Genomic DNA, 26,264 nt, shown 5'->3' with positions numbered 1-26,264 from the left:
GTGCCGCCTGGCATGGGGAGGGGCCGAATGGAACAGGAGACCCAGCCTGCTCTCTGGGAGGGACCAAGACCCCATTCAGAGACCTTCCTCGGACCCCCTGAGAGGATGCTCGTTCACACAACTGCCCTTAGCAGCTTCCCTCCCCTGCAGACCCGCGCTCTGTGGGCACTCTCTTTTTCTGCTTGGCAGTTTCTCCCAAAGCACCTCTTGTCCCTCCTCACTTTGGGAAGGAAAGCCTGACGAATTCTCTTCTTTCCTCCCACTCGCACCTCCAGTGAGCTCAGGGTTAGCCGTTTGGTCTACCAGCAGCATTTATTGAGCGGTCGCTTTATGCCAGGGCTGGGTGTAGGGGAGACAGAGCGGCGGTGTAGAGCCAGCAGGTCGGGCATCCCAGACAGACAGGCAGGGTGTAGGGGCGCGGGGTGCTGGGCTGTCTGCCTATCAGGCTGTCGTGGGGCCCCGGCAGAAGTTCTGGTTGTAGAAGTGGCGGTTGTCCCTGGTCAGGGCCGTGCCCAGCTGGGCCCAGAAGCTGCGCTGGCCACTGGGCTGGTGGGGCCAGAGGAGGACACTCTGGCGGCAGAGGCGCTGGCGCAGCCGCACATAGCGGGAGCGGTGGGCGTCGGGGCACAGGATCACCAGCACCACGACGTCCTTGCGGTCCTCCAGCAGGCGCTGTTGGGCCAGCAGGAAGCTGGCACGCAGGAGGCCGCTGACTCTGTCCGTGCGGGCCAGCACAAACAGCGTCTTGCGGCTGCTGTAAACTGAGGCCCAGAGGTTCTCAAAGAGGGTTTTGCCGGGTACCCAGTCACGTTCCTCCAGACACAGGCGTAGCGCCCGGCGCCCACGGCGCTCCTCTAGCTGTACCCGCAGCTCATTGTACACCCAGTCCGCCACCGAGCTCTGCGCCTTGTCGAAGACCACGAAGGCGTCATAGGCCAGGGCATCCACACCCCGCCGCCGCCCCCGCCGGGGCAGCCAGGCCAGGCACAGGTGGAAGCAGTACCAGAGGTCCCAGCCACAGAGCTGGTGCAGCATGGGCACAGCCAGGCTCAGGGCCACAGCCAGCAGCGAGAGGCTGAAACAGACCCAGGAGAGCGCTTCGTCCAGGCAGAGGCGCAGGTCCTGTGCGAAGATGCTGCGGCCCTGGAGCTGGCCCGGGCTGCCGCACTTGACACGGCTAGGCAGGCCGGGCACCGCAGCCTGCACCTCCAGCAAGAAGTCCACGAAGGTTGCGCCGCAAGCGCAATGCAAGGGGTTGGCGGTCACGTCTAGGACTTTCAGGGCACCCGCCAGGGAACCAAACCAGGAGGGCTCCACCGTCTTGAGGGCGTTGGCGCTGAGGTTGAGCTCTCGAAGCCTCACGGCCAGGGCAAAAAAGCTGGGGACCACGAAGCCGATGCTGTTGCCGCTGAGGTCCAGCCTCTGGAGCTGGGTGCCGTTGGGCAAGCTGCCATTGCTCAGGGCCTTCAGCTGGTTTCCCGCCAGGTCCAGGGCTTCCAGCTTGGGTAGGAGGGCCAGGCTGCTCCAGTTGAAGAAAGCCAGGTAATTGTCACGGAGCCGCAGGAGCCGCAGGCTCTTGGGGAGGTTGTCCAGGTTGCGTGGCAGGAGGGTATGCAGGCGATTCTGGGACAGGTCCAGCTGAACCAGGCTTCTCAGGCCTTGGAAGAAGCGGAGATAGAGGTCTCCCTCGGCCCACATCTGGCTCAGGGTATTGCCACTGAAGTCCAGGGCCCGGAGCGAGGCGCTGCGGAGCTGCTGGGACACGCGGCTGTGGATGCCATTGTGCGCCAGGCTGAGGTAGCGCAGGGCTGGCAGCTGTGCCACAAAGCTGAGATTGTGGCCCACGCCCCGCATGCTGAAGGGCTGGCTGTTGTAGCTGAGGTCCAAGGCCTCCAGCCGCGGCAGCTCCGTGAACGAGCGCCCGTGGTACAGGTCCAGCTTGTTATGGGACAGGTCCAGCACCCGCAGGTTGCTCAGAGGCACGAACTGCGAGCCATTGACCGCCTGCGAGATGCTGTTGTGGCTCAGGCCCAGGCACTGGAGGCGCGCCAGCCGGACAAACATCTCCGGCTGAACAGTCACTAGGTTGTTCCGAGACAGGTCCAAGGTGAAGTTGAGGGTCCTGCAGCTCGGCATGAAGGCCTCTGAGCCGGGGGTGCCCAGTGGGCCCAGAGCAAGGTCCCGGGACTGTGGCCAGACTCTCTCCCCACAGTCCTGCCTCTACCTCCCCTGTGGCAGCCGCGGGCTCTGCAGCTCCACTGATGCGGTTGTCTGACAAGTCCACGTACCGCAGTCCAGGGAAGGCGCCGAAGATGCTGAGCTGGGCCTGGCTGATAAAGTTCAACTGCAGATGCAGACGCTGGAGCATGGGCAGGTGGGCCAGCGACTGGAGCGTGGTCTTGCTGAGCGAGCGGAAGAAGATGCCATGTATGTCCAGCTCCTGCAGGGACAGTAGGCTCCCGAAGGAGGATGCCAGATGCAGGTGGGCAAAGGACACCTTCTTATGATAATTGAAGGACAGGTTGAGTCTGCGCAGCCGGGCCAGGCCGTAGAAGGCTTTGGTTTTGGTGATGCAGTCATACAGGAAGTTCTCACTCAGGTCCAGCACCATGAGGTTGCCCAGGCCATGGAACCACCTGGGGTCCAGGCTGTAGAGAGAGCTGTCCCTCAACACCAGGCCTTCGAGGTGGCTCAGGTGGCCGAAGGTGTTGGGGTGCAGCTGGGGGAAGCCCTTGGGGCACTCCCTGCAGGGGTTACGGGCATGGTCACAGCGGCGACAGTTCCCACCCACATCGAGGACACGCAGGGCAGTCAGATTGGCCAGGTCCTCAGGTGCCAGGGTGATGATGTGGTTGTAGGACAAGAGCAGGTACTCCAGGCTGGGGGGCAGGCCCCGCGGCACCACGGTGAGGTTGTTGTACTTGAGTGACAGGTGTGTGAGGTTGCCCAGGCCCAGGAGGGCACCTGGGGCCACCTGCAGGGCCTGCTGGCAGGGGTTCTTGTAGTAGCAGTTGCCATCCAGGAACAGGAAGCGCAGGGCATAAAGGCCTGCCAGGGTGGCAGGGTCCAGCACCAGGATATTGGTGCGGCTCAGGGACAGGGACACAAGCGAACTGGGCAGGGCGGGCACAGTCGTGATGCTGTTATAGCTCAGATTCAGGTCCTCTAGGGTGGGCACAGCCAGGAAGGTGTTGGGCTCAATGGTCATGTGACAGGGAAAGTGCATGGGGCTGAGGCTGGCGGGCGGGCAGTTCCACTTGAGATTGAGACGCCGCAGGTGGACGAAGTGGACAAAGTCATAGTCATGGAGGTGGTGGATGCGGTTGGAGTACAAGGAAAGGCTGGTGACGTTACCGCGGGGTGCAGCTGCCGAGAAGCGGGGCACGGACTTGAGGAACAGCCAGTTGCAGTTCACCAGGCCATGGGGCTGGAGCTCACAGGGCAGGAAGGCAGGCAGGGTGCCCTGGGCCAGGGCCAGGGCTAGCGCGGCAGCCTGCACCAGGAGAGACAGGGGGTGCAGGGCGCCACGGCAGGGGCCCTGCGGGCCTGTGAGGGGCAGCCCCAGCCCCAGCTCCACCTGCCCCACCCCCTGGGGTCTCCCAACAGGGTTCCCAAACCCCTCTCTCCAAGCCCTCCCTGGGGAGCCTTCTGCCTCTCTGCATAGCGCCCACCCCGCCTCTAAGGCTCTGGGAGAACTCGGACTCCGGTCTCAGACCCGGCCTTCAACTCAGAGCTGCTTCTGATACCTGGAGTCCAGACTCACCATCTAGAACTTTCACTTAAAACCAAACCCCAACCAGACAGGAGAGCCGGGCAGGCAGTCAGCAGGCCCACCGGGTTCTCCCCTACCTCTCTCTTCCTTCCTCAGGGGCCATTTCTCTCTCCTCCTGAGCAGGGGGGCATCTGGCTCCCTTCCGCCCAGCTGCCCTGGAAAGCCCTGCATGTCCTCCGCCCGCCTCCCCCACCAGCTCCCCCTGCCTCAGGCCAAGGCCCAGGCAGGCACGTGGGTCTCCTGCCAGGGTCCGGGCTGAGTACGACCCAGGGCCCCGGCTGGGGTGGGCACCGCCCAGCTCTTCCCCCTCTCCCCACCTCTCCCAGACCAAGCAGTCAGCCCAAAGCAGGACAGAACAGATCAGACAGGGTGGGCAGCCCAGGGCCAGACAGGGCCTCGTCCTGGGCATCCATCTTGCTTGTAGCCCTAGCGCCACCACTGAGCGAAGCCCCAGGCCTCAGCCTCCCCATCTACACAATGGGTTCAGGTCTCATTGCTCAGAGGAAGGCTTCTTCTGCTCTGAGGTGTTCAGGGTTCAGTGAGTGTCCCCAGGGCCATGTTGGGTGACAGCCCTTCCACTATTGTCTGCAGCCACCAAACCCACCCCTCCCCCACCACTTCCTGCTGCCCCCTTCCCTGGGGGGCTGAGGGTCGCTGTCCTACCATGACAGGGAGCGGGGGCTTCTCCAGAGGGTCTGGCTGGCAGGCTGGGCAGCAGCTGCAGGAAAGGATGCTTGGAGCTCACAGCCCCTTCCTGCAGCATCGGCTCAGAGAACAGAGGAAGTGGGAACTAAGAAAAACCACAGCAGCCCCCCCCTTGCCCCACCTGGTCCACAGCGAGGGTTGAGGGGCACACTGAGTCAGAGGCCATTTGCATTGGCAGACGGCAGACAGCCCCTTCACTCCTTCCTCTTTCCACTCCCCCACCACCCCACCCCATCCTAACAATTCGCCGCTGCCCACGTGGGCCTCACACCTGTTGTCAGGGAAGTCTGGGGAGAAATAGAAGCCCAGAGCCCAGTCTCGGCTCAGTGAGAGACTGGGACTGGGGGCAGTGCCAGATGTGGGTTGGGCATGCTGACATCTCTGCCAGCGCACTCCCTGTCCCAAGAGGACTGTCACTCTCACACCTCAGCCCCTTGGCCCCTATCTCAAAGGGAGCTCTATGGAGCCAGTGGCCCTGCCCTTTCCTGCCCCCTTGGCCCTGGCCCCAGAGCTCTGGGAGGCCTGGCACACCTGGGGGTGCAGCAGCATCGGCCTTGCCCTGGCTCCACCTGCTTCCACCGCAGCCTGCCACTTTCTGCAGGGGCAGGACTTCCTCTTCCGCATTCCCAGGGTGCCTGAGTCGCCGTCAGAGCCTGTACTCCGAGGCCGGACCAGCTAGAACGGCTCTTTCCACGTGCCCTCTGACCCAGCTGATTATAACAGGTTACCCCGGCCCAAGCCTCCGGGTGACCCGGGCCCTCAGCAAGTCTTGCGGGCTCCAGCTTCAGCATTTTCCTGTTGCCCACCACCTTCACATTCACCAGGCTGGCCTGAGCTGCTATCATCTCCCTCCTAAGCCAGGGCAGTCACTGCCACCTCACGGATTGCCCTGCTTCTGCTCTCACACCCCACAGCCTGTTCACATTCGGCCCCTAAGTCACACTAGGCCCCTTCCTCTGCTCGGACTCCTTCCTGGTCCTTTCTGGAATCCAAGGCACAGTCCACATAATGGCCAACATTATGGGATGCGCCCTCCCATTGCCTTCCTGACCAGTCTCCAGCCATGCTGGCCTCCTTGCCGTGGCTTGAATATTCCCATTCAGTCTCCTGCCCCAGGGCCTTTGGACTTACTGTTCAATCTGCCTGGAAGCTCCTTTCCTACATACTCAGCCCCCTCCTGGCTCACTTGTTATCCTTTGGAGGCCTTCCCTGACCTCCTTTTAAACCCCTTACCCTAGGTCTGGCTGCTTTCTACCTGCTGCTTTTCCTTAAGTTTTTACCTGCTAACACATCATATCATTGATTTTCCGTGGTTTATTGTATATTGTCTTATTCCCCTGCTGGCATGTCTGTTCTTAATGTCAAGAGTCTTTTGTCACTATACCCAGGGCCCAGCACAGTGCCCAGAACATCATAGGTGCTCAATATTTGCTGAATCTATGAGTCTCCAGCATTCAGCTCTGGTCAGGCACAGAGAGAAAGGCTCTGAATGATGACTGGATAAATTAATGAATGAACAAATAGAGCTTCTGCTGGGAGGAGGCGGGGCTGGACACCTGCCACCCCTGCTTCTCGAGAACATGCCCTCTTTTGGTGGCTGTCATGGCAGGCAGGCTCCAAGCTGCCGGGCATCCCGCTGGCACACAGGCCCAGGGCTTCAGCAGTGCAGGGGCAACACCACATCTTCCTACCCACCTGGGAATCAGTGTTTGGGGTGGGCAAGGATAGGCCTCCTTCTCTGGGTCCTAGCTATGGTTCCAGCTCTTTTTTCTAGAATTCTAGGGTCTTTAGTAGGGGCTGAGAAAGGCCCCAGGGATGGGATGCTCTCCTGAGCTCCAGCTCAAGACATGCTCCCAAGAGAAAGACCATGCCCGTTCAGCCACTGAATCCCAGCCACTGACCCCTCGCGTCCCCACCCCAGCACACCTCCCACCTGGGATAGGAGGGGCCTCTCACCCACTTCTCAGAGGCACTGACGGAAGTTCCAGCAGCTGCAGAATCTCAAGCCTGAAGGAGACTCTCCCAGAGTCCCTGGGATGAGGGAGCCAGCCCCTCAAGGGCAGGAACATAGAGAGCAGAGAGGACCAATAAGCTGACAGAAGGGTCTACATGCATGTGTGCAGATTGGAGGTCCCAGCACCACGCCTCAGCCCCAGAGTCCAGGAGCCCCAGCGGGCAGAGCCCACTCAGCATGGCAGGCTGAAGTACGCCCCAGGGAGACCCACGTGCGAATGCCCAGAACCTGTGAGTACCTTCCTGTACAGGATAAAAGGGGCCTTGCAGGTGGGACTCAGTGAAGCATCCCAAGGCGGATAGAGTATCCGGAAGGTGGGGAAGTGAATATAATCACAAACATCCTTAGAAGAGAGGCAGAGGAGGATGTGACTACAGAGGGAGGCCATGTGACCAGGAAACAGAGGGGAGCGGGATCAGAGGTGCCACCTCTCTGGCTTTGAAGAGAGAGTAGGGGCCCTGAGCCAAGGAATGTGGGCAGCCTTTCAAGCTGGAAAAGGAAAGGTAACAGAATCTCCCCTGAGGCCTCCAGAAGGAACAGGTCCTGCCAACACCTGGACATCAGCCCTGTCAGACCTTAGCCTTGTTAAGTTTACCAGAGCTGTTAAGATGGTCGACTTGTGTGCGCTTGAGCCACGAAATGTGTGTACGTTGTCACAGCAGCCATAGGAAACGAATACACCCAGATGCCCCGCATCATGGTGAAGGTGTGCCTGCCTCTTGGGCTGAGTGCCCATCAATGAGGTGACCCGTGTGAGTCCTGTGCCCCCACACAGATGGACACACACTGTCCCATCTGGCTCCCTTCCGCCCAGCTGCCCTGGATGTCCCCACCTGTAGCCAGGAGTGCTGGAGCTCCACCTAGCAGGCTGACAGGTCCCTTCTGACCTAAGAGGGGGCAGTTATATGCACAGGGCTTCCCAAGTCCCCGGGCCAGACGTGACTTCTCAGGGTCAGATGCAGGTGTTGATTTAAAAATATTTTATTCTTTAAAAAATACAGCATTCAACCATCTTATCTTTCAGTGACCCCCTATCCCAGCCCTGACTGAACCCACTCCTGTGTCCAAAGGCTCCTGGGCTGTGCTAGGACCCCTGGGGGGAAAGCTCATTCCAGGCTTCCTACCCAGCCCCCTTGAGCCAGCCAGGCAGGGTTCCCAGACCCCCTTGGGCACACAGATGAGAGGCAGGAACAGCAACAGGGGAAGGTCACAAAATTCCAGCCCAGTGGCCTTCAGAAGCTGCAAGAATGTTCTGTCACCAGCCCTCCTGCCCCACAGGAAGCAACCCTCCCCTGGAGCCCAGGCTGGGAATGAGGCAGGTGGCCGGGAGCAGTGGGACGCACACAGTCCACACGCCGGCACGGCTCAGGTCCGGCCACCTAGCTGTCATCCCCATTCTCGCCAGGGCCGCGGATGAGGCGCTTGTGACCCCGCTTGCCCCCTGGGCCCTTGGGCTTGGCGAAGGCCTGCTTGAAGGCATGTTGTTTGGGGTGCACCTCGTCGTAGAGGAACTCGGCTGTCAGCTCCGCCCCATCGCCAATCTCAATCTGCATGGGGCAAGGCAGTGGTCTGGTGGGGCCCTGACACACATCACCCTTGGCCACCCCTACTCCTGGGGCACCCTCTTGACCTCTCACATTCCAGCCCTGGGGTCTTCTCCCAGACTCCCCACCTGGAATGTCACCCCTAGGAACACAGTTGAGGCCTGCTGCCCTGCACGCCTTGGCGACCCCTGCCTGCCTTCCATACCCAGGGAGAGGAGACTCATGGGTGGCCCAGGCTAGGGCTTGTCCATGCCACCAGTCAGCTGGCCTCATCCCCATCCATCTCCCATGGCAATAATAACCCCTGCCCTACCACTTGGGACTCCAGTGCCCCATGTGAAGGGTGGTGTTACAGGCCCCTGGGAGGTTAGGCTCTGGGGAATGGGCACCCACCTTCTTGGAGATCTCCAGCTGGAAGTCCTGCTCCACAGAGTCGAGGAGGCGACTCTTGCAGCTGGAATAGAGCATGCGCTCCTTGATGCTGCACTTGTACCCTGGCATCGAGTAGATGAACACTGGCAGGGGTGGGGGTGGGGCAGGGAGGGGAGACGGGGAAGTGAGCTGAGGCTGGGAGACCTGCTGACCCAGGCCCCTTGCAGCAAGCCCACTCAGCTGTAGGCCAGTGCCAGTTCCTGTCCAGACACAGGTGTGGGAGCCCTGCTGTGGCCACTCACCCACAGACTCGAGGGGGTCACCCTCATGAGTATGCTTGTAGAGGAAGAAGTGGTAGCGGGCAGCATCTCGGGGAACCCTTGAGGGCAGCTGGGCCACTTCCGTGGGCTCTGTGTGCACCAGCTCAATTGTCTCCCGCTCCAGGTCCAGCTTCTGCCAAGGGCAAGGGGAGATGTGAGAACGTGAGCCAGGGAGGACCTGGGCCCACTCTAGCAAATAAGAATTTCCCAAGGTGACAGGCAGAAGCCAGGGCAGAGACCGTCTATGGTCCCCCTCTATCAGGACTCCCTGCCCCAGTGGCTGTCCTGCCATGGGGGGTTCCCTGTGAAGAGGTCACACCTGGGCCCCTACCTCTGCCCCTTTGAAAGCTCTCCGCTGTAAGAGGAAGTCCCACCAAGGGCAATGGACAGGACAGGGGGAGGGCCTCAACCTGAGGAGACACCACTATCAGGCTGGCCTATCCTCAACAGTGGTGCTTCTGGGGGGCATATGCCTCAGAAGGAGCCATTCTGTTTGGTAGGGGAGGCATGGGACACCTGGTGGGCTTAGTCAGTGGAGCATGTGAGTCTTGATCTCAGGGTCTTGAGTTCAAGCCCCATATTGGGTGCAGAGCTTAAAAAAAAAAAAAAAAAGAAAGAAAGAAAGGACAGGGGCACCTGGGTGGCTCAGTAGGTTAAGTCAACTTTTGATTTTGGCTAGGTCATGATCTCATGGTCGTGGGATGGAGCCCTGTGTTGGGCTCCACACTCAGCAGGGAGTCTGCTCGAGATTCTTGCTCTTCCTCTTTGTGCTTCCCCCACCCCTGTTCATGCCCACCAGCTCTCTCAAATAGATAAAAAATTTTTAAGAAGTAGAAAAAAAGAGGGAAGCCTTGCCCCTGGGTCAGGAGGCCCTGCCTGAGGAGGGGGGGTAGCCAGGGGGCTACAGAGGGTGTCCTGGACAGGCAGGGGCTCAGGTCTGAGGGGTCAGCATGAACTCTGGGATGAGTGTGTGTGTGCAGTGAGGAGCGCAGGGTGAGGGACAGTGGCTCATGGATGTCCCTGTATGTGAGCAAGGACAGGGCAAGGCAGGGGACACAGTGCATCTACTACATGTGGTGTCTGCACCCCCAGTAGGAACACGTCGGGACAGGGGAAGGGGCAGGGGATAGTACATTCCCACAAGTCCGGGGGGTGGGGGTGAGGGGTGCAGGGTGCTGATGTGCACAGACTTGGGGCACATGCACATCTGTACATGTGTCCAAGCGGGGTGGGGCCACAGTGCGCCTGCAGCAGGGGGGGCACCCACCAGCTGGATGTAGTTGACGGCCTTCTGTTTGAGCTGCTGAAGTGCCCTCTGGGCTGCCGGCTGCAGTGGGAAGTTGAGGCCCTGCAGGGTCTGGTGCTTGCTCTCCACGCTGATCTCTGTCTTCACCTGGGGGCGGGCAAAGAGTGACTCAGGCCCTGACCTGCCTGCCCAGGGTGGGGCCTCCTGGAGCACAGGCCCCACGGGCTGGGCTACTGTAACCTGGGGGGGCTCGGGCTGGGACTTCTGCCCACGCGGTCCGGTGCACTCACCTCATTAATACGGATCTGCTGAAGCTCTCTCTCAGCCGACGTCAGTGGGGCGGGCGCTGCACAGGACGACAGATGCTTCTGGTACCCAGCAAAGGAGAGGTCGTCCTGGCCAGTGGGTGCAGAAGTATAAATGGGCTCCTTGGGGTGGGCTGGAAGAAGCCCATTAAGCACCCCAGCTTGCAGCCCCTGGACTCTCCCAGCCCTCCCCACACCTCCTCACACTTGGCACCCACTTCCTGTGTGACCCTGCGTAACATCCCCCACTCTGTGGGCCAGTGATTCTGGCCTGGTGGAGGCTGGCCTAAGGGGGCCTACCTTCACAGTCCCAAAGAGCTCATCCTTGATGTGGCCGCCCCCAAACTCCTTCTTCACTGTGGCCCGTGTGGCCGCATACAGCATCTTCAGCCGCACCTGAAGGGCAGGAGCCAAGCCGTGAGACCCCTCCTCTCCAAGTGCAGCCAGGAACCTTTGCGTTGGGACCGGGTCAAGGCTTTGCGCCCATATACCCAGCAGGGGGCGCAGCACAGTGCTCGGATGTGTTGAGGTGGAGCCCTCTCCACTCTGACCTCTCTGCCTCCAGAGCCAGGCTGAGGTGGCTGGGAGGCCTCTGGGAGATGCCAGGCTCAAGCCCGGGCCTTGCCCTCTCTTAGACTCTAGGGCAGGACCTGGTGCCTCCCCCCTCAGGCTCCCTAGGGCAGGGGACTTTGTTGTCTTGCTCAGAGCCAGCTTCCCCACACCCCTGACCTAGGGGTTGGACAGGGTCCCCAGGACTCACGGGAGAATTGTCAGGTGACCAAGCAAGGAAGAGCCACTCGAAGCCCTGGGCATTCTGTGAGTCCAGGCGGTAGAGCAGGTAACAGGGCTCCTGGGCGTCCAGCAGCGGCAGTACGGTCCTGTCATAGTCCTGGTCCCAGCAGCCCGCCAGCTCCCGTGAGGCACCCAGCACAAGCTGCTCTGGGGGCAGAGGCCGGGTGAGCCAGGGAGTAGCCATCTCCCATACCCACCCTGACTGTGGGCCTGCTTGGCTGTGGCTCAGATCTGCCGGCCACTCCACCACCTTCCCCTGGAGCCCCCAAGTCTCTGAAGGATGAGGCTATGTGACTGAATCTGTGAATGAGTAAATTAATGAACGAGGGTGCAAAGCTGCCAGCTATACAGACGCACACACGTGCATCCACAGAAACGGCCTCGAGAATGCGCCCACGGATGACCAAACACCAACAACCACAAGATGTGTGGCTGTGTTGCCCACAGCAACCAACAACGTGGTCCCCTCCCAAATACCCACACACTCAGACCCATTCCACCCACACCTGCTCGGCACAGCCCCCGTCCCACCTCCCGCTCCCCTCCTCCCTCTGTCTGAGGCTCCAGCAGAACCCCCACACACTCTTCTCAGAACAACTGTGTGAGGGAGGTGGGGTCCAGCCTCAGGCCCCAGGGACCTGCAGGAGCGAAAGCACATGTGACTGGAGGGTATTATGCTGAGTGAAGTAAGTCAATCGGAGAAGGACAAACATTATATGTTCTCATTTATTTGGGGAATATAAATAATAGTGAAAGGGAATATAAGGGAAGGGAGAAGAAATGTGTGGGAAATATCAGAAAGGGAGACAGAACGTAAAGACTCCTGACTCTGGGAAACAAACTAGGGGTGGTGGAAGGGGAGGAGGGCGGGGGGTGGGGGTGACTGGGTGACGGGCACTGGGGGTTATTCTGTATGTTGGTAAATTGAACACCAATAAAAAATAAATTAAAAAAAAAAAAGAAAGCACATGTGAGAAGGATGGAGACGGGCACTCTGCCAACCTGTACTCTACTGCCACCAGCCAACCATGGTCCCCTCCCCCCAAAGTAACAAATGTCTTAGCATCTGGGGTGGACAGCCCTGCCACCTCCCTAGCTGGCACACAGTGGCTGAATGGGCCATTGAGACGGACGTACATCTGACCTATCCACCTACTGGGCCTTGGCTAGGCACCAACACCAGCCCAGATGTGCACAGGCCCAGGCTGGAGGAAGTACTGGGGCATGGGGTAATCACTGCCCGGCCAGGGGGAACCTGGCCACAGCCCTCCCGATGAGGGCAAGGAGCCCAGCTGTCTGGAGCCCAAGCATGTCAGGCCCACCAGCCCAGATGCCTCTTTGCAGGCCTCGGCCTCCTCACCGATCCTCCCACTACTCAGATGGGATCAAGGGTGAAAAGCAGCAGGCACGGTTGGCCCAACAGCCTTGCCAACACGGTTTCATTTGTTGCCAACATTTTCAAAATGGGAAATTTACATCAGAAGTGGAATGGACATATTCTCTAGAAGGTGCTCAAGCTGCATTCAGTAGGAGGTAGGCTACCTGTAAGGGGGCCTGAACCTTCCTGGGGACTCCCAAGTGTTCCAAAACCCACAATGTAGAATGGAGCTAAGAGCCCACCCAGAGGTCCCTCCTGCTAAACACCCACACAGATTCCCTGTCTGGGAGGCAACAGGGAGGCTGAGGGCTGCAGCTAACAAGTCTCTTTGTGGGGGCTGGGGCCTCTCACCCCAGGAAGTCCCTATTCTTGACCCACTACAGTGACCCTGACCTAGCCTCTGAGGGCATCTGAACTTGGGGACCCCAGCAAAACTCTGGCACTGAAGCCTGGGGTAAATTCTGGGTCTGGGCAGACCGACCCTGCTTCACACCAATGCAATGGGGTAAAAAGTCAACTGAGCACCACGCCTATTTGGGGAGCCCCCCAAAGAGCTCACAGCTGTTGGCTACCAAGGCCTGGAAGGATTCACACTCCCAGTGTCTGTCCCCTCACCTACACGGACAACCCTCAACAAGAAGGGAAGGGGGAAAGGAGGAAGTGTCACTACTAAGCCTCACTCTAGTCCTCTACCTCCTCACACCCTACCCCCACTTCAGGCCTCAGCTCAAGCTCCCCACCTATAATCCCTGTATGCTGAGCACCCACCCTGCGCCAGCCTTGGGTTCCCAGCATCCAGGCCAAGGCCTGGCCAAGCCTGGAATCCCCTGATCACGCTCTCAAAGCAAGCTGGGCATGAGTCCCTTTGCCCTGTTGCGGGGGCACTTTCCAAGGGCAGGGCCCCTGGCTTCTCCTTGGGACTACCCCCAGCCAGCAAAGAAGCCAGGCCAGCCTGCCGATCACAGAGGGAGGTGAGTGGCACTCGCCACATGGGGCAGTGCCTGGCCTCACTGATCCCCTGCCCCCATGGCCAGCCCAGCATCCTGACTAGGCCTCTGACCCTTACATAGCCTCTGGAAGGCTGGACAGGACCCCTGAGCAGGGCTCTCTTTGCTGTCACCCCAGCTTTTAATTCCTGCTCTGTGTAACAGGGGTAATGATCATGCCCACCTCCAATGCTCTTCTACAAGACACCTCCCATCCCCAGACGGAGGAAGTGAGGTCCTGAAGGGGCTGGAGGCAAAGATCTAAACAATTCCCAGAGAAGCAGCTAGGGCCAGTGCACCCCAACCCATTGCCACCTGCCTTTGCCCTCACCCATTAAAGGGGGCAGTAAGGGGCACTCACCATCCTCGATGACGACTTTGATGAGCCGGACAGAGCCAGCCCGTGCCTTGGCGAAGAACTCCTTCAGCTCCTCGGTGGCTACGAGAACAAGAAACATGGTGAGGGAGGAGAGAGCAGAGTGATCAGGGCGGACAGGGACACATTCAGGGCTGCCTCCGGCCTGTGGGGTCTGCCGGTGTAGCTGGGAGCCGGGTTAAATACAGCCCCCCATGTGACTGGGAACCTGACACGGCCCACAGACATAAGCTCCCAAATTTAGCCAACAGTGTGGCCTGTTGGCTGAGACAGCTCTGGTAACAGGGTAGGCGGGGATGGGCCAGCCCACTCAAGGACCGGGCGGGCTCCGGGACAGGCCAGGCCTACCACAGCCCCCGCCTGTCCCCTGCCCCCAGGAAAGCCCAACACTGACCGGCCTGTGACACTTGCAGCTCTGTCATATCCACAAACACAGAAGACGTGAACAAATGCCCCCACTGTGTGTATGTCCATGAACACATACACAGTCACACACACACACGCACACGTGCGTCCCCTGTTGTGTATGCCATCGGATACCTACTCAGTCCAGCCAGCGTGTCTGAACGTAACAAATAAACATAATGTGACAGAGCGGAGTAGAAATGAAAACACTCTCACACATGAAAACACTCAGCTGGTCAAACATAAACGGATGCACATATTTAAAGACACAAACATGGGGATCCCTGGGTGGCTCAGCAGTTTCGCGCCTGCCTTTGGCCCAGGGCGCGATCCTGGAGACCCAGGATCGAGTCCAGGATCGAGTCCCGCGTCAGGCTCCCTGCATGGAGCCTGCTTCTCCCTCTGCCTGTGTCTCTGCCTCTCTCTCTCTCTATCATAAATAAATAAATAAATAAATAAATAAATAAATAAATAAATAAATAAATAAATAAATAAATCTATCTATCTATCTATCTATCTATCTATCTATCTATCTATCTTTAAAAAAAATAAAAAATAAACACACAAACATGGGCAGCCCATGTGGCTCAGCCCCGGGTGGCTCAGCAGTTTAGCCCGGCCTTCAGCCCGGGGTGTGATCCTGGAGACCCGGGATCGAGTCCCACGTCGGGCTCCCTGCACAGAGCCTGCTTCTCCCTCTGCCTGTGTCTCTGTCTCTCATGAATAAATAAATAAAATCTTTAAAAAAAAATCACACACACAAACATATACATGGACAAAGTCCCCAGAGTAACAAACACATAGGCCTGCACACCTGGACCCAGCACATAACCCGTCGGTGAGGCCGGGAGCCCAGCCCTAGCACAGCCCTGCCATGGGCAACAAGTCCCCAGCCCTTAGGCAGTCCAGAAGGCTCCCAGGTGAGGAAAGGCAAGCGGGAACCCTACAAAACAGAGCCTCTCTTGGTCCTTGGGTCACAGAGCTGGAAGGTGGCAGCCAATGACCAAGGACCTGAGTGCAGAGGTGAGGACCAGGGATGTTACAGATGTACCAGTAGTTCAGATGCAGAAATCAAAGTCCAAGTGGGGAAGGGCCCGACTCGGGTCTCTGGGTGCACAGGGCCAGGCCAGCATGACCTTGAGGCTACCCAGGGGTCAGGAGAATTCTGCAGGAACACAGCTGGAGGGCTGAGGTCAGAGAATATTTATAGGGCCCAGACTAGCCAGCTTGGGGGTGGGGGGAGGATGGGGGCCCTTTAGGAAAACAAACTCTGGTCATGTCCTCAGGGGCCCCTCAGGCAGGGTGACCCTGAACCTGAGATCTCAGGCTGTATACTACCCTCTATGGCTTCTGGGCAAGCAGGGTCCTAACCGAGTACCGAGTACTGTGGCATAAAGGACACCCAGCCCCACTGGGCCAGGACAGAGCTGCCTACGAGCAGACCCCAATAAAGTCCCTGCGGGTAAAGCCTGGCTCTCCACCTTTCCCATAGCTGTGTGTGACCTCTGACCTTGCTGAGCCTCAAATTCATCTATACTGTGGAGCTAATACTTCTAAGCTGCAGAAAACCATGCTGAGGAGTAAATGGGGGGAAAATGCTCAGTAATGGGGCCTCTATGAATAACAATTGTTAAATTTTGTTATTGTAATGATGGTGGGGCAGGCTGTGCTGAGTGGCCCTTTCCACCTGCTCAGACCTTCCGGGAGGGAAAGCCAAGAAGCTCCCCTAAGGGAGAGGCTGCCACACCCCTTCTAGAGTTACTAGGACAGAGTGACACCCCAGTAGCAGAAGAGACATCCCCCTCCATGACTCCTCAGCCACCATCAATAATCCAGAGGCCAGGCTTGGGACACCTGAGCCTCTCTCATCAATGATTCATGCTCTCCCACCTCCCTGCCCCTGCCTCTGCTGCCCTGCCCACCCTCTATCCGGGTGAGGCTCAAGTTACAAGTACACCGCCCCTCTCCAGCACCCCTGTCTCCGGCCTTGCTCTGAGGTCACTGGATCCACACCTATGGCCATGACTGGGCTGGCATCTGGACATCTAGGGCAATCGATCTCACCTGCCATCTCCCTAGGCCAGAAAGGGGAAGGAGTAGGCTGCTCATAGGCAGGAGGGCTGGGGCAGCCCAGTTCCCAGTGATCCCCTAGGCAGGCCTGTCTCACCACGTGGGAAGTGAAGGAGTGAGGCAGCGCCTTGGCCACAGGACCTGTCTGTCCTGAGCAGGGAGGAGGGGCCCTAACTTCCGATCCCCTCTCAGATGGTGGCAGCAGCAGTGACCAGACAAAGGGGAAGGAAGGGGCAGGTCCAGGGGGTGGCTGTTCCCTTCTGTGGGGCTGAGTCACCCTCCAGCTCCCCCAGCTCCTTCTGGAGAGGCTGGCCCACCTGATAGGAGGCTGGCCTTGACCCAGACCCTTGCCTTTTCTGGTCTTGTGGGGTGGGGCCAGGGAAACCCTCTAGCTGGTCTAGCCACCAAGCAGCCACGATGACCACAAGCCAAACTGAGATCCAAACAGTCAGGCTGGTCGATGGTGGTGGTGTCCCCAGGCTGAGGATCCTGATGTGGTGGGAGGAGTGGCTGATGGCCAAACCACCAAGCTGTCTGCTGTCTGGGCAAGCAGCCTGGGCCTTTCCCACAGGCTAGGCAGTCCTCCCAGTCTAGTGACAGAGGGGGACACTCAGACCCAGGTAGGGTCAGGACACCTGGCTCCTGGCCACTGCTTCTCCCCAGCCTCCGTAAAGAGGAAACTAGTCCCTTGGGGGAGGGGGTGATGCTCTAGGCTGGAGAAGCTTGAGGTAGGGGGCATTGGCCAAGAGGCTCTGCAGCCAGGACCATCCCTCACAAACCCCATATCTGGACCTTCTTTTCTGCCTCCAGCCTGGAGCTGGGACTTTCCAACCCTGGCTGGAGCAGACACAGGAGATCAGAGTGGAAAATGGTAGGGAGGTCAGAGGTCAAGGTCATATTGGCAACTCTCCCCATCCCACTCTGAAGGCCCTATTCCAGGTTTTCCATAGTCTAGCTTGCTCAAATGTGTGAGGGTCCTGGGAGGAGCCAAAGGTCAGGGACCCTTCCTCACACAGACACAAACCCATACAAGCCATACACAGACTCATCTAGTATGTGCATCTGCGGTAACAAATGCACACTGAGATGTGCCCCAACTGTGCACACACACACACAGACACCCACAGACATGTGCACCTAGTCACAAAACACTGATCCCTAAAGATGGTTCCATTGCAACAGTGATCATTCAATCAGCTATCAGTGCATATGCATGAATGATTCCAGACATACACAAGCAGTCACATCCAGATGTGCAAACACAGCACTGTACACAGAAGACAAGTGCACATGCGTGCACACTCCCCCAGATGTGCACATCCGGTACACCCACCCCCCAGAAAGGAACAAAAATACATAGATGGGCACACACAGGCACATCCACCCCCAGATGGGCACACAGATATTTCCACTCCAGCTGTGTGCCTGCACGTACGCCCACTCCCAACTATGCAGAGTAAGTCGCACGCCCCCAGATGTGCCCACCCCGGGCGACCTGCGGCTGCAGAAGAGAACAGGAAGCTTCCCCGGACTCCTGCCCGGGAGGGGAGAGGGGCTGAGCGCCAGGGAGGGGCGCAGCCCGAGCGGAGACCCTCGGCCCCCGGCCCGCCCGCCCTCTGCCCTCACCGTGGATGCCCGTCTGGTGCGCCATGGCTCCGTGCCGCGCTCCGCCCGCGCCCTCAGCGCCCTCAGCCGAGCCCTGGACCCGCTCCGCTCGCCCGGCCCCGGAGGAGGAGGAGGATGTGGCGGCGGCCGCCCAGCCTCGCGCAGCTTCCCGGGCGGTGCCGCAGGACCGCCCAGCGCGCCCCGCCCCCGCCGGGCGAGGCCGGGAGGGGGCGGAACCGGGGCCGCGCGTGCGCGCTCCGTGCGCCGTGAGCCGGGGGGGCGCCCGCCGGGAGTCGGGGGGTGCTCGCGCGCCTGCGCGGGCCTCTGGCTGGAGGAGAACAGGGCCTGCGTGTGGCCGAGCGTGCGTGGGCGCCCGCGGCGGGTGTGTCTGCGCGCCCTGAGCCCGGGGGCCGGGGGCTGCGGCGCGCCCGAGACAGGTGGATTTCGGTGCGGGGGGGATTCGCGCGTACCCCCACTTGCGGCCGGGAAGGGGTCCGCGTGCGGATATGCGCGCGTGCGGTTGGGCCGCATCCCTTTTCCTAGAGAACGTTTTCTGAGCGCCTCCTGCGAAGCACCCACCGGCGCCTGGAGGCTGGCCTGGCCGCAGGCCCTGCCCTGATGGTGGGAGTGGGACTGCCTGCCTGGTACTTAGCAGACGAACCTGTGGCAGCGAGGGCCCTGCCCCGAGAGCAGGCAGCCACCAGGAGGAGGTGAAGCTTGCTGGAGACCTGGAGATCAGCCTAGTGGAGTGGAGGGGAAAGTTTTCTGAGAAGAGGAAACTACATGTGCAAAGGCCCAGAGGTTGAAGGAGAGCTTGGCCAATGAGGAACTTCCCAACTGCTCATCAACTTCAAGCTCCATACCCAGCCCTTTAGCCTTTTCTGGCAACAGCCCTGCTGTTACTGGCCAATCAACATAATGTATCTTCCAGGCCAAGGTGAGTCAGGGAGGAACACGTGACCCCAGTCACTCCAATCAGAGCCTGTCCCAGACTTTGGCTGGGACCATTGGGAAGGAGGCCACGTTTTGGGGCTGGGCTTGCTGAGAATTAATGATGGAGTGTGGGGCCTGCCTGGCGTGGGGCCCTAGCTTGAGCTCCCTGCTCACTGTCCCTCTACCCTAACCCTGAGTGAGTAATATTGCACCCTCTGTGTGCCCCAAGCCCTGGATTTCTCGTTTCCTGATAGTCCAGCAAATGCAACATAGAAGGAAATTTTTCTCCTCTTCTTTTTTTTTTTTTTTTTAAGAGAGCGAGGTGGGGGAGGGTGGGGTAAAGAGGAGAGAGAGAATCTTAAGCAGTCTCAATGCCCAGTGCAGAGCCCAAGGCCAGGCTTGATTCCACAACTCTGAGATCATGACCTGTGTGGAAATAGAGAGTTGGTCGCTTAACCCACTGAGCCACCCAGGTGGCCCGAAAATTTTTCTTATGTTCCTGTGCACACCCTAAGGACGGGGCCTGTGTGGTGTGCTCACATTGGCCACCCCAGAACTCACAATGGAACATTAAAACTGGCCTCATGGACTTCCCTTGGGAGAATAGCTCATAGGCACGTCCCCAACTCAGCCCTGCCACAGCGCAGATGGGACCAGCCACACAGAGCCAGCAGTTACATCAGCTCTCAGACCTGGCTACCTCCAGGGAGCATTTGGCAATTCCACAGAAGCCTAAGAGCCTCAACTTCTTGGAAATAGGAATTAGCCAAGAAAACAGATTAATTAAAAATGATAATGTTATGTTCCCTGTAGCAATGTCCAGCGTGGGATGAACTGTAATTCCTTAACTGTATGGTCTCCCCTGTTGCCTGGCTAACCCCTGACTGCATCATTCTCTGTGTTTATTGCTGCCTGATATATATATTTATATACTTATTTGTTTATTGTCTTCCCTCTACCAGTAGTTAAGTTGTTGCCCTTGCTTTATCCCCAGCACCTAGACAGTGCCCGGCATTGGTAAGTATTCAGTAATATTTGCCAAATAAACGAGTGAACAGTTAGTCTTGGGGCACCCGGCTGGCTCATTTAGTAGAGCACAGGACTCTTGATCTCAGGGTCGTGAGTTTGAGCCTCTTGTTGGACCTAGTGTTTACTTTAAAAAAAAAAAAATTAGAGTCTTTATGTTACACCCTTACTATGTACTGGGCACATTGATTTAGTCCTCATGACAACCCTATGAGGTAAGTGTTATTGTTTCTCTCTTACAGTTGAATCTGAGGTTGGGAGAGATGAAGTGATGTGATGCAGGTCACAAAGTAGTGAGTGTCCCCAGGAACCTTAGTTTCCTTTACTCAAGACAATGGAACAATCAGAGGTTGAGAAATCCTGTTGGGCAGTGGTCCTGGTGCCCTCCATCAGTTATCTCATACCTCAGTGATGAGAATTTGACCACAGAAGGAAACTCCTTGGGAGACCAGGGTTCGAACCTGGTCCTGCTCAGCTTTACAGCCTGGGATGCAGGCAAGGAGCCCGAGGCCTAGCAGAGTGCCCAGACTCCATCTCTGGCTGAGATCTGGTTTCAGACAGAAAGATGAGAAAGCTGCACACAGCTCCTCACATGAGTCCAGGATGAACACAGTATCCAGGAACAAGTTGGTTGCTCCTTTCTTTCTGATGTTTGTCAACACAGAGTCAGCCACTGAAATTATTAGAACATACTGTTGTTTTCAGGTGGATCAAAGGTTTAAATGTTTTTTTTTTTAAGTGAACTATAAAAATACTGCAGAAACAAAGGAAAAATTTTGTAGAATCTTGGAGTGAAGGAAGCCTTCTGAGTATGTCACGAAACTCAGCATCCATAAAAGAAAAGAATTGGAAAAAAATTGATAAATTCATTTATATTAAAAATTAAGCTGAGTGAAGTAAGTCGGTGAAGGACAAACATTATATGTTCTCATTCATTTGGGGAATATAAATAATAGTGAAAAGGAATATAAGGGAAGGGAGAAGAAATGTGTAGGAAATATCAGAAAGGGAGACAGAACGTAAAGACTGCTAACTCTGGGAAACGAACTAGGGGTGGTGGAAGGGGAGAAGGGCGGGGGGGGGTTATTCTGTATGTTAATAAATTGAACACCAATTAAAAAAAAAAAGGAAAAAAAATTAAGTCTATATGGAAAAAGCCACCATCAAAGCCAAAACAAACAACAAACTGCAATTGGCTACAAACAACATATGTGTAACTCACTTCAAATTAAAGAGCTCTGGCGCACCTGTGGCTCAGTCAGTTGGGCGTCTAACTCTTGGTTTTGGCTCAGGTCATGGTCTCAGGGTCAGGGGTCAAGTTCCAAGTTGGGCTCCCCACTCGGGGAGTCTGTTGGGGATTCTCTCTCCATCTGCCCCACTCCCTTCTCTCTCCTCTCTCCCTCTAAACAAACAAACAAATAAATAATAAATAAAAAATAAAATCTTGGGATCCCCGGGTGGCTCAGCAGTTTAGCACCTGTCTTCGGCCCAGGGCATGATCCTGGAGTCCCGGGATCGAGTCCTACATCGGGCTCTCTGTGTGGAGCCTGCTTCCCCCTCTGCCTGTGTCTCTGCCTCTCTTTGTGTGTCTTTAATGAATAAAAAAATCTTTTAAAAAATATTCAAAATAAAGAGCTCTCATAACTCAATAAGAAAAAACCCCAATGGCTCACTAAGAAACTGGGCAAACTATCCAATACAAATAGGTCTCTCAGAACTATGGAAAATTGGTTATCCTTTCTTACTAAGTGAAAATCAAACTAGATTTACATATCTTTATAGGGAAAGATTAAAACATTTAATGAAAAACTGTGATGGTCAAATGATAGGAAAATAGGCTGATGGGAGAGTAAATCGGTGCAACCTTCATGTAGGACTATACAAAATTGTAAATAAGTATGCCCCCTTTTATGAATTGAGGTGAAAATCACTTAACATAAATTAACCATCTTAAAGTGATAAGTCAGTACGTTCACTAGGCTGTGCAACCACCATCTCTAGCTCTAAAACATTGTCATCATTCCAAAAGAAGACTGTATTCATTAAGCAGTTACTCCCCATTCCTCCCTCCTCCAGACCCTGGCAACCACCAGTCTGCTCTGTTCCATGGATTGACCTATTCTGGATATTTCATATGAATGGAAGTATAAAACATGTGACCTTTAAAAAAAAAAGATTTTATTTATTTATTCACAAGAGACACAGAGAGAAAGAGAGGCAGAGACAAAGGCAGAGGGAGAAGCAGGCTCCACGCAGAGAGCCGGATGCAGGACTCAATCCTGGGACACCAGGATCACGCCATGGGCCAAAGGCAGACACCCAACTGCTGAGCCACCCAGGCGTCCCAACATGTGACCTTTTTATATATGACTGTTTTTCACTTAGTGTAATGCTTTGGAGGTTCATCCGCATTGTTGCATGTAGCAGTACTTTGTTCTTTTTATGGCTGAATAATATTCCATTGTACATATATACCACAGTTTGTTGATCTATTCACCCAGACGATGGAAATTTGAGTCGTCTCCACCTTTTGGCTATTGTGAATACTGCAGCCATGAACATCAAATGCCTTTAACCTAACAATTCCATTACTAGGGACTGATCCTACCAATACACCCCCACAAAAAACTAAACAATCTATACGTCTGTCATGGAGCGGCTAGCTATATAAGGTCTGTTTTTTTGCGGAGACCACTCTGTAGCTTTAACAATAAGGCAGCTCTTCAAGGACTAATACTGAAAGGTAGAGAGTTATCTTTTATGAAAATTTCAGGTTTGGGTTTGGCATAGAGTAGGCTATATCATTTGTGCAAAGAAAAAGAGGGACGAATAAAAAAAAAAAAAAAAGAAAAGAAAAAGAGGGACGCCTGGGTGGCTCAGTGGTTGAGCGACTGCCTCTGGCTCAGGGTGTGATCCTGGAGTCCGGGGATTGAGTCCCACATCGGGCTCCTTGCATGGAGCCTGTTTCTCCCTCTGCCTGTGACTCTGCCTCTCTCTCTCTCTCTCTCTGTATGTCTCTCATGAATAACTAAAATCTAAAAAAAAAAAAAAAGAGAAGAGGAGGGGGATCCCTGGGTGTCTCAGTGGTTTAGTGCCTGCCCTCGGCTCAGGCATGATCCTGAAGACCCGGGATCGAGTCCCATGTCAGGCTTCCTGCATGGAGCCTGCTTCTCCCTCTGCCTGTATCTCTGCCTCTCTCTCTCTCTGTATGTCTCTCATGAATAAATAAATAAAATCTTAAAAAAAAAAGTTAAAAAAAAGAAAGAAAAATAGAGGAGGAAAGACTTTACAGACTTAATTTTTAAGTTATTTAAATTGAGATATGTGACATGTCACATTTGTATCAGTTTTAGATATATAACAGTATTTAATATTTGTATATTTTGTGAAATGAGCACAGTAAGTTTAGTTAACATCCATCACCACAGTTACAATTATTTTTCTTGTGATGAGAACTTTTAAAATCTACTCTCTTAGCAGTTTTCAAATGTGCAATACAGCAGTATAACTACAATCACTAAGCTATAGATTACATCCCCAGAACTTACTTATAACTGGAAGTTCATACATTTTGACCAGCTTCACCCCATTTGGCCCACAACCACCCCCCACTTCTGACAACCACTTCTGTCAGTCTCTGTTTCTACGATTTGGGATTTGTTTGTTTAAATTCCACATATAAGGGATGCCTGGGTGGCTCAGTGGTTGAGCACCTGCCTTCTGCTCAGGTCGTGATCCTGGGGTCCTAGGGTCAAAGTCCCGCATTGGGCTCCCTGTGAGGAGCCTGCTTCCCCCTCTGCCTGTGTCTCTGCTTCTCTCTGTGTGTCTCTCATGAATTAAAAAAAAAAAAAAAAAAGGATTCCACATATAAGTGAGATCATACAGTGTTCATCTTTCTCTGACTTATTTCATTTAGCATAATGCACTCAAGGTCTATTTGTGTTGTTGCAGATACAGAGTTTCCTTCTTTTTTATGACTAATATTCCTGTGTATTTGTACACTACATTGTCTTTTTCCATTCGTCAGTGGACACTTTTGTTTTTTCCATGTCTTAACTATTGTGAATAATATTGCAGTGAACATGGGGGTGCACATATTTTCAAGATGTTGATTTCACTTTCTTCAGATAAGTACCCAGAAGTGGAATTGCTAGATCATATGGTAGTTCTATTTTTAATTTTTGAGGAACCTCCATACTGTTTTCCACAATGGCTGCAGCCCATTTATAGACCTACCAACAGTGCATAAGAGTTCCCTTTTCCCCACATCCTTGCCAACACTCACTATTTCTTGTCTCTAGGTAAAACAAAATAAAACAAACAAAACCAACTTATTTTTCTTGAATTTGCACAGAATACATGGTATTCCTGGAAGTGTCTACAAGAAACTGGTAATATTGGGTGTCTCCACAGGGAGAGGAACTGCATGGCCAGGGAGGGGATAGGGTTGTGGGCAGAGACTTGTTACTAAATAAACTTTTACACCTTTTGAATTTTGGGTTTTTTAAAAAAAGATTTTGGTTTTTTATTTTTATTTTTTTAAGTAATCTCTATGCCCGATGTGGGGCTTAAACTCATGACCCTGAGATCAAGTGGCACATATTCTACTGACTGAGCCAGGCTATTCTCATTGTGAGTGAGAAAAATGTAGCATAAAAATATTTTTCTTTAAAAAAAAAATCTTTCTTTTTTCTAAACTTGTTCCTCCCTACCTTCACATGCTGGCTGAGTTAACTTAGGAGAGGTGTCTGGCCAGGAGTGGGGGCACAAGCTTGGGTTCATTTGAACAGTCAGAAGGGTGTCACTGGGGGGGTGAGGAGTTGCATGGCCCCCTGGGAGGGCTCACCCCAGTAGTGAAGAGAGACCCACCCCAAGGAACGTCATCTACAGTTTCAGACAACAGAAACGGAAGTGCCTGGAAACTTCTGGAGAAAGAAAAAGGCAAATGGCCAATCCAAAAGTCTGGGAATGAGAGGGGCACTGGATTGCCAGGCAGCAACAGTCAAAAGACAATGAACAGACAAGTCAGAATTCTGAGCCAAAATATCAGTCAAAAAGCAAGGGCTTTTGCCCTATGTTGGACATAGAGCTTACTTTAGAAAAAGTGGGGGGGTTGGGGCTTTTGAGACCAGTCCTTTCAGACTTGCAAGGACTCAGGGATTTACCTTCCAGTCATCCTTTCTTGGAGAGTTACTAGAGGATGTGCTTCAGCAAAATGAGGTCGAAAACTAAGAGAGTCAGGCTTGGAGTCCAAGCAAGAATAGAGGTTCCCAGGAACCTAGAAGCCAGAGAAGCCTCTGTGGCACTGAACAAACACTCAGACTGCCTTGGGACAGGGAGGATGGGACTGCCATAGGCTCCACGGCTACTCTGAGCAACAAATCACCTGTGATTCCTTAGGAGCTTCTCTAAATAGACTTTAGAGGACAGGGCTCATCCCACCCAGTGGGTTGGAAGAATAGACTGTATTGTTTTCTCTCATTTTAGACTTTAAAAACCTGAGCCATTGACTGGTAGGAATGAGGAGGTAACTCCACAGACTGAATTGGGTCTACCCCACCCTGGGTCCCTGATCCATTTCTGTCCCAATGGAAGGGCATAGCTCAGGTGTCCTTTGGGACGCTTTTTCTGACTTTGCCAGTGGGATCAAGCACCATCCACCAGGACTTCACCGACAGAGCAGGGGAGACCATCTCCATTAGCGAATGGGGCCAGTAAGTTATCTTACTGAGCCCAAGCCACTCTGGACTGGAGTCATCTGAAGGAGAGGACGTGGCACACAGCTTCCTGTCTCGAGAACAGTCCTCCTTGGGCAGGGGGACCTCCCGATGGGGCAAGGCTAGCAGCCCAGAGGGAGTAGGGCCTGGTGAGGAGACAAAGGTAGGGAATCGTCCTGCAGCTCTCCCTGGGGAGCCTGGGCTAAGGGCCTCAAGGACCTTGAGTTGGCAAGCCTGCCTTTTTGGAGGAGGAAAGGGGAAGAGAAATCCCTTGTGGGGAGTTCTGAGTCAGCTGAACTGTCATAATGGAAACAGCACACCCTGGACATCAAGACACTTCCCCTCTATGGGCCTCGGAGTCCCCACTTATGAGACAAAAATAACAGTCCTCCAAGGAGTTGGGCGTAAGTGACAGACGGGTGACAGCACTCAGGTGCAGATGGGAAGGAAGACCCTGCTGCTGACCGCCGCCACCCCCCCCCCCCCCCCCCGATCCCTAGTCAGGGGTTAAGAGACTGCGACATCTTCCCTCCAGCGAAGATGAACGTCTTCTACTTCCCTTAGTTCCGGGTCTGAACTCTGGTTGGAGGCTTTGGGGACCATGAATTCCTCTGCTCACTCTAAGGAAGATCCTGCTGTGTGCCCAGAGAGGACATCTTGACTGGAGGGGCGGTGGTTTGGGAGGATGTCTCCGAAGT

The 26,264-nt window shown here is 55.2% G+C and overlaps 2 protein-coding genes and 1 long non-coding RNA gene across 3 annotated transcripts; 1 reads left to right on the top strand and 2 right to left on the bottom strand.

The window, feature by feature from the left end:
* Window positions 1-286: 286 nt before the first annotated feature.
* TLR9 (toll like receptor 9) lies at window positions 287-7,312 on the bottom strand. The gene is given in 3 exon segments (XM_025456071.3): window positions 287-2,220; window positions 2,222-3,538; window positions 4,436-7,312. Coding segments are annotated over 3 exon segments (3,099 nt in total). The 5' UTR covers window positions 4,439-7,312; the 3' UTR covers window positions 287-441.
* Window positions 7,313-7,456: 144 nt separating this feature from the next.
* TWF2 (twinfilin actin binding protein 2) lies at window positions 7,457-18,081 on the bottom strand. Its single transcript, XM_025456084.3, has 9 exons — window positions 17,912-18,081; window positions 13,796-13,873; window positions 11,039-11,217; window positions 10,579-10,674; window positions 10,264-10,368; window positions 9,995-10,120; window positions 8,710-8,860; window positions 8,429-8,550; window positions 7,457-8,038 (listed from the first exon to the last, which is right to left on the bottom strand). Exons 1-9 carry the CDS (start codon window positions 17,934-17,936, stop codon window positions 7,871-7,873), a joined length of 1,050 nt encoding a protein of 349 aa, XP_025311869.1. The 5' UTR covers window positions 17,937-18,081; the 3' UTR covers window positions 7,457-7,870.
* A 96-nt stretch (window positions 18,082-18,177) lies between these two features.
* LOC125753123 (uncharacterized) lies at window positions 18,178-23,724 on the top strand. The gene is made up of 2 exons (XR_007404173.1): window positions 18,178-18,827; window positions 20,092-23,724. It is a non-coding gene; the product is annotated as an uncharacterized LOC125753123 (long non-coding RNA).
* The last annotated feature ends 2,540 nt before the right edge of the window (window positions 23,725-26,264 follow it).

Source organism: Canis lupus, chromosome 20 (genome assembly GCF_003254725.2).
Source record: "Canis lupus dingo isolate Sandy chromosome 20, ASM325472v2, whole genome shotgun sequence".
Lineage (NCBI taxonomy): Eukaryota > Metazoa > Chordata > Mammalia > Carnivora > Canidae > Canis > Canis lupus.
The sequence above is the reverse complement of the archived record's forward strand: the minus strand, read 5'-3'. Positions and strand labels throughout refer to the sequence as shown.

Coding starts and splice junctions, on each gene's coding strand:
- TWF2 (XM_025456084.3), bottom strand. CDS start 17,936: ATGGCGCACCAGACGGGCATCCACG. Junction 10,675..11,038: donor GGTCACCTGACAATTCTCCC/GTGAGTCCTGGG, acceptor CCTGCCCTTCAG/GTGCGGCTGAAGATGCTGTA. Junction 8,861..9,994: donor CCGTCAACTACATCCAGCTG/GTGGGTGCCCCC, acceptor TGCCCTTGGCAG/AAGCTGGACCTGGAGCGGGA.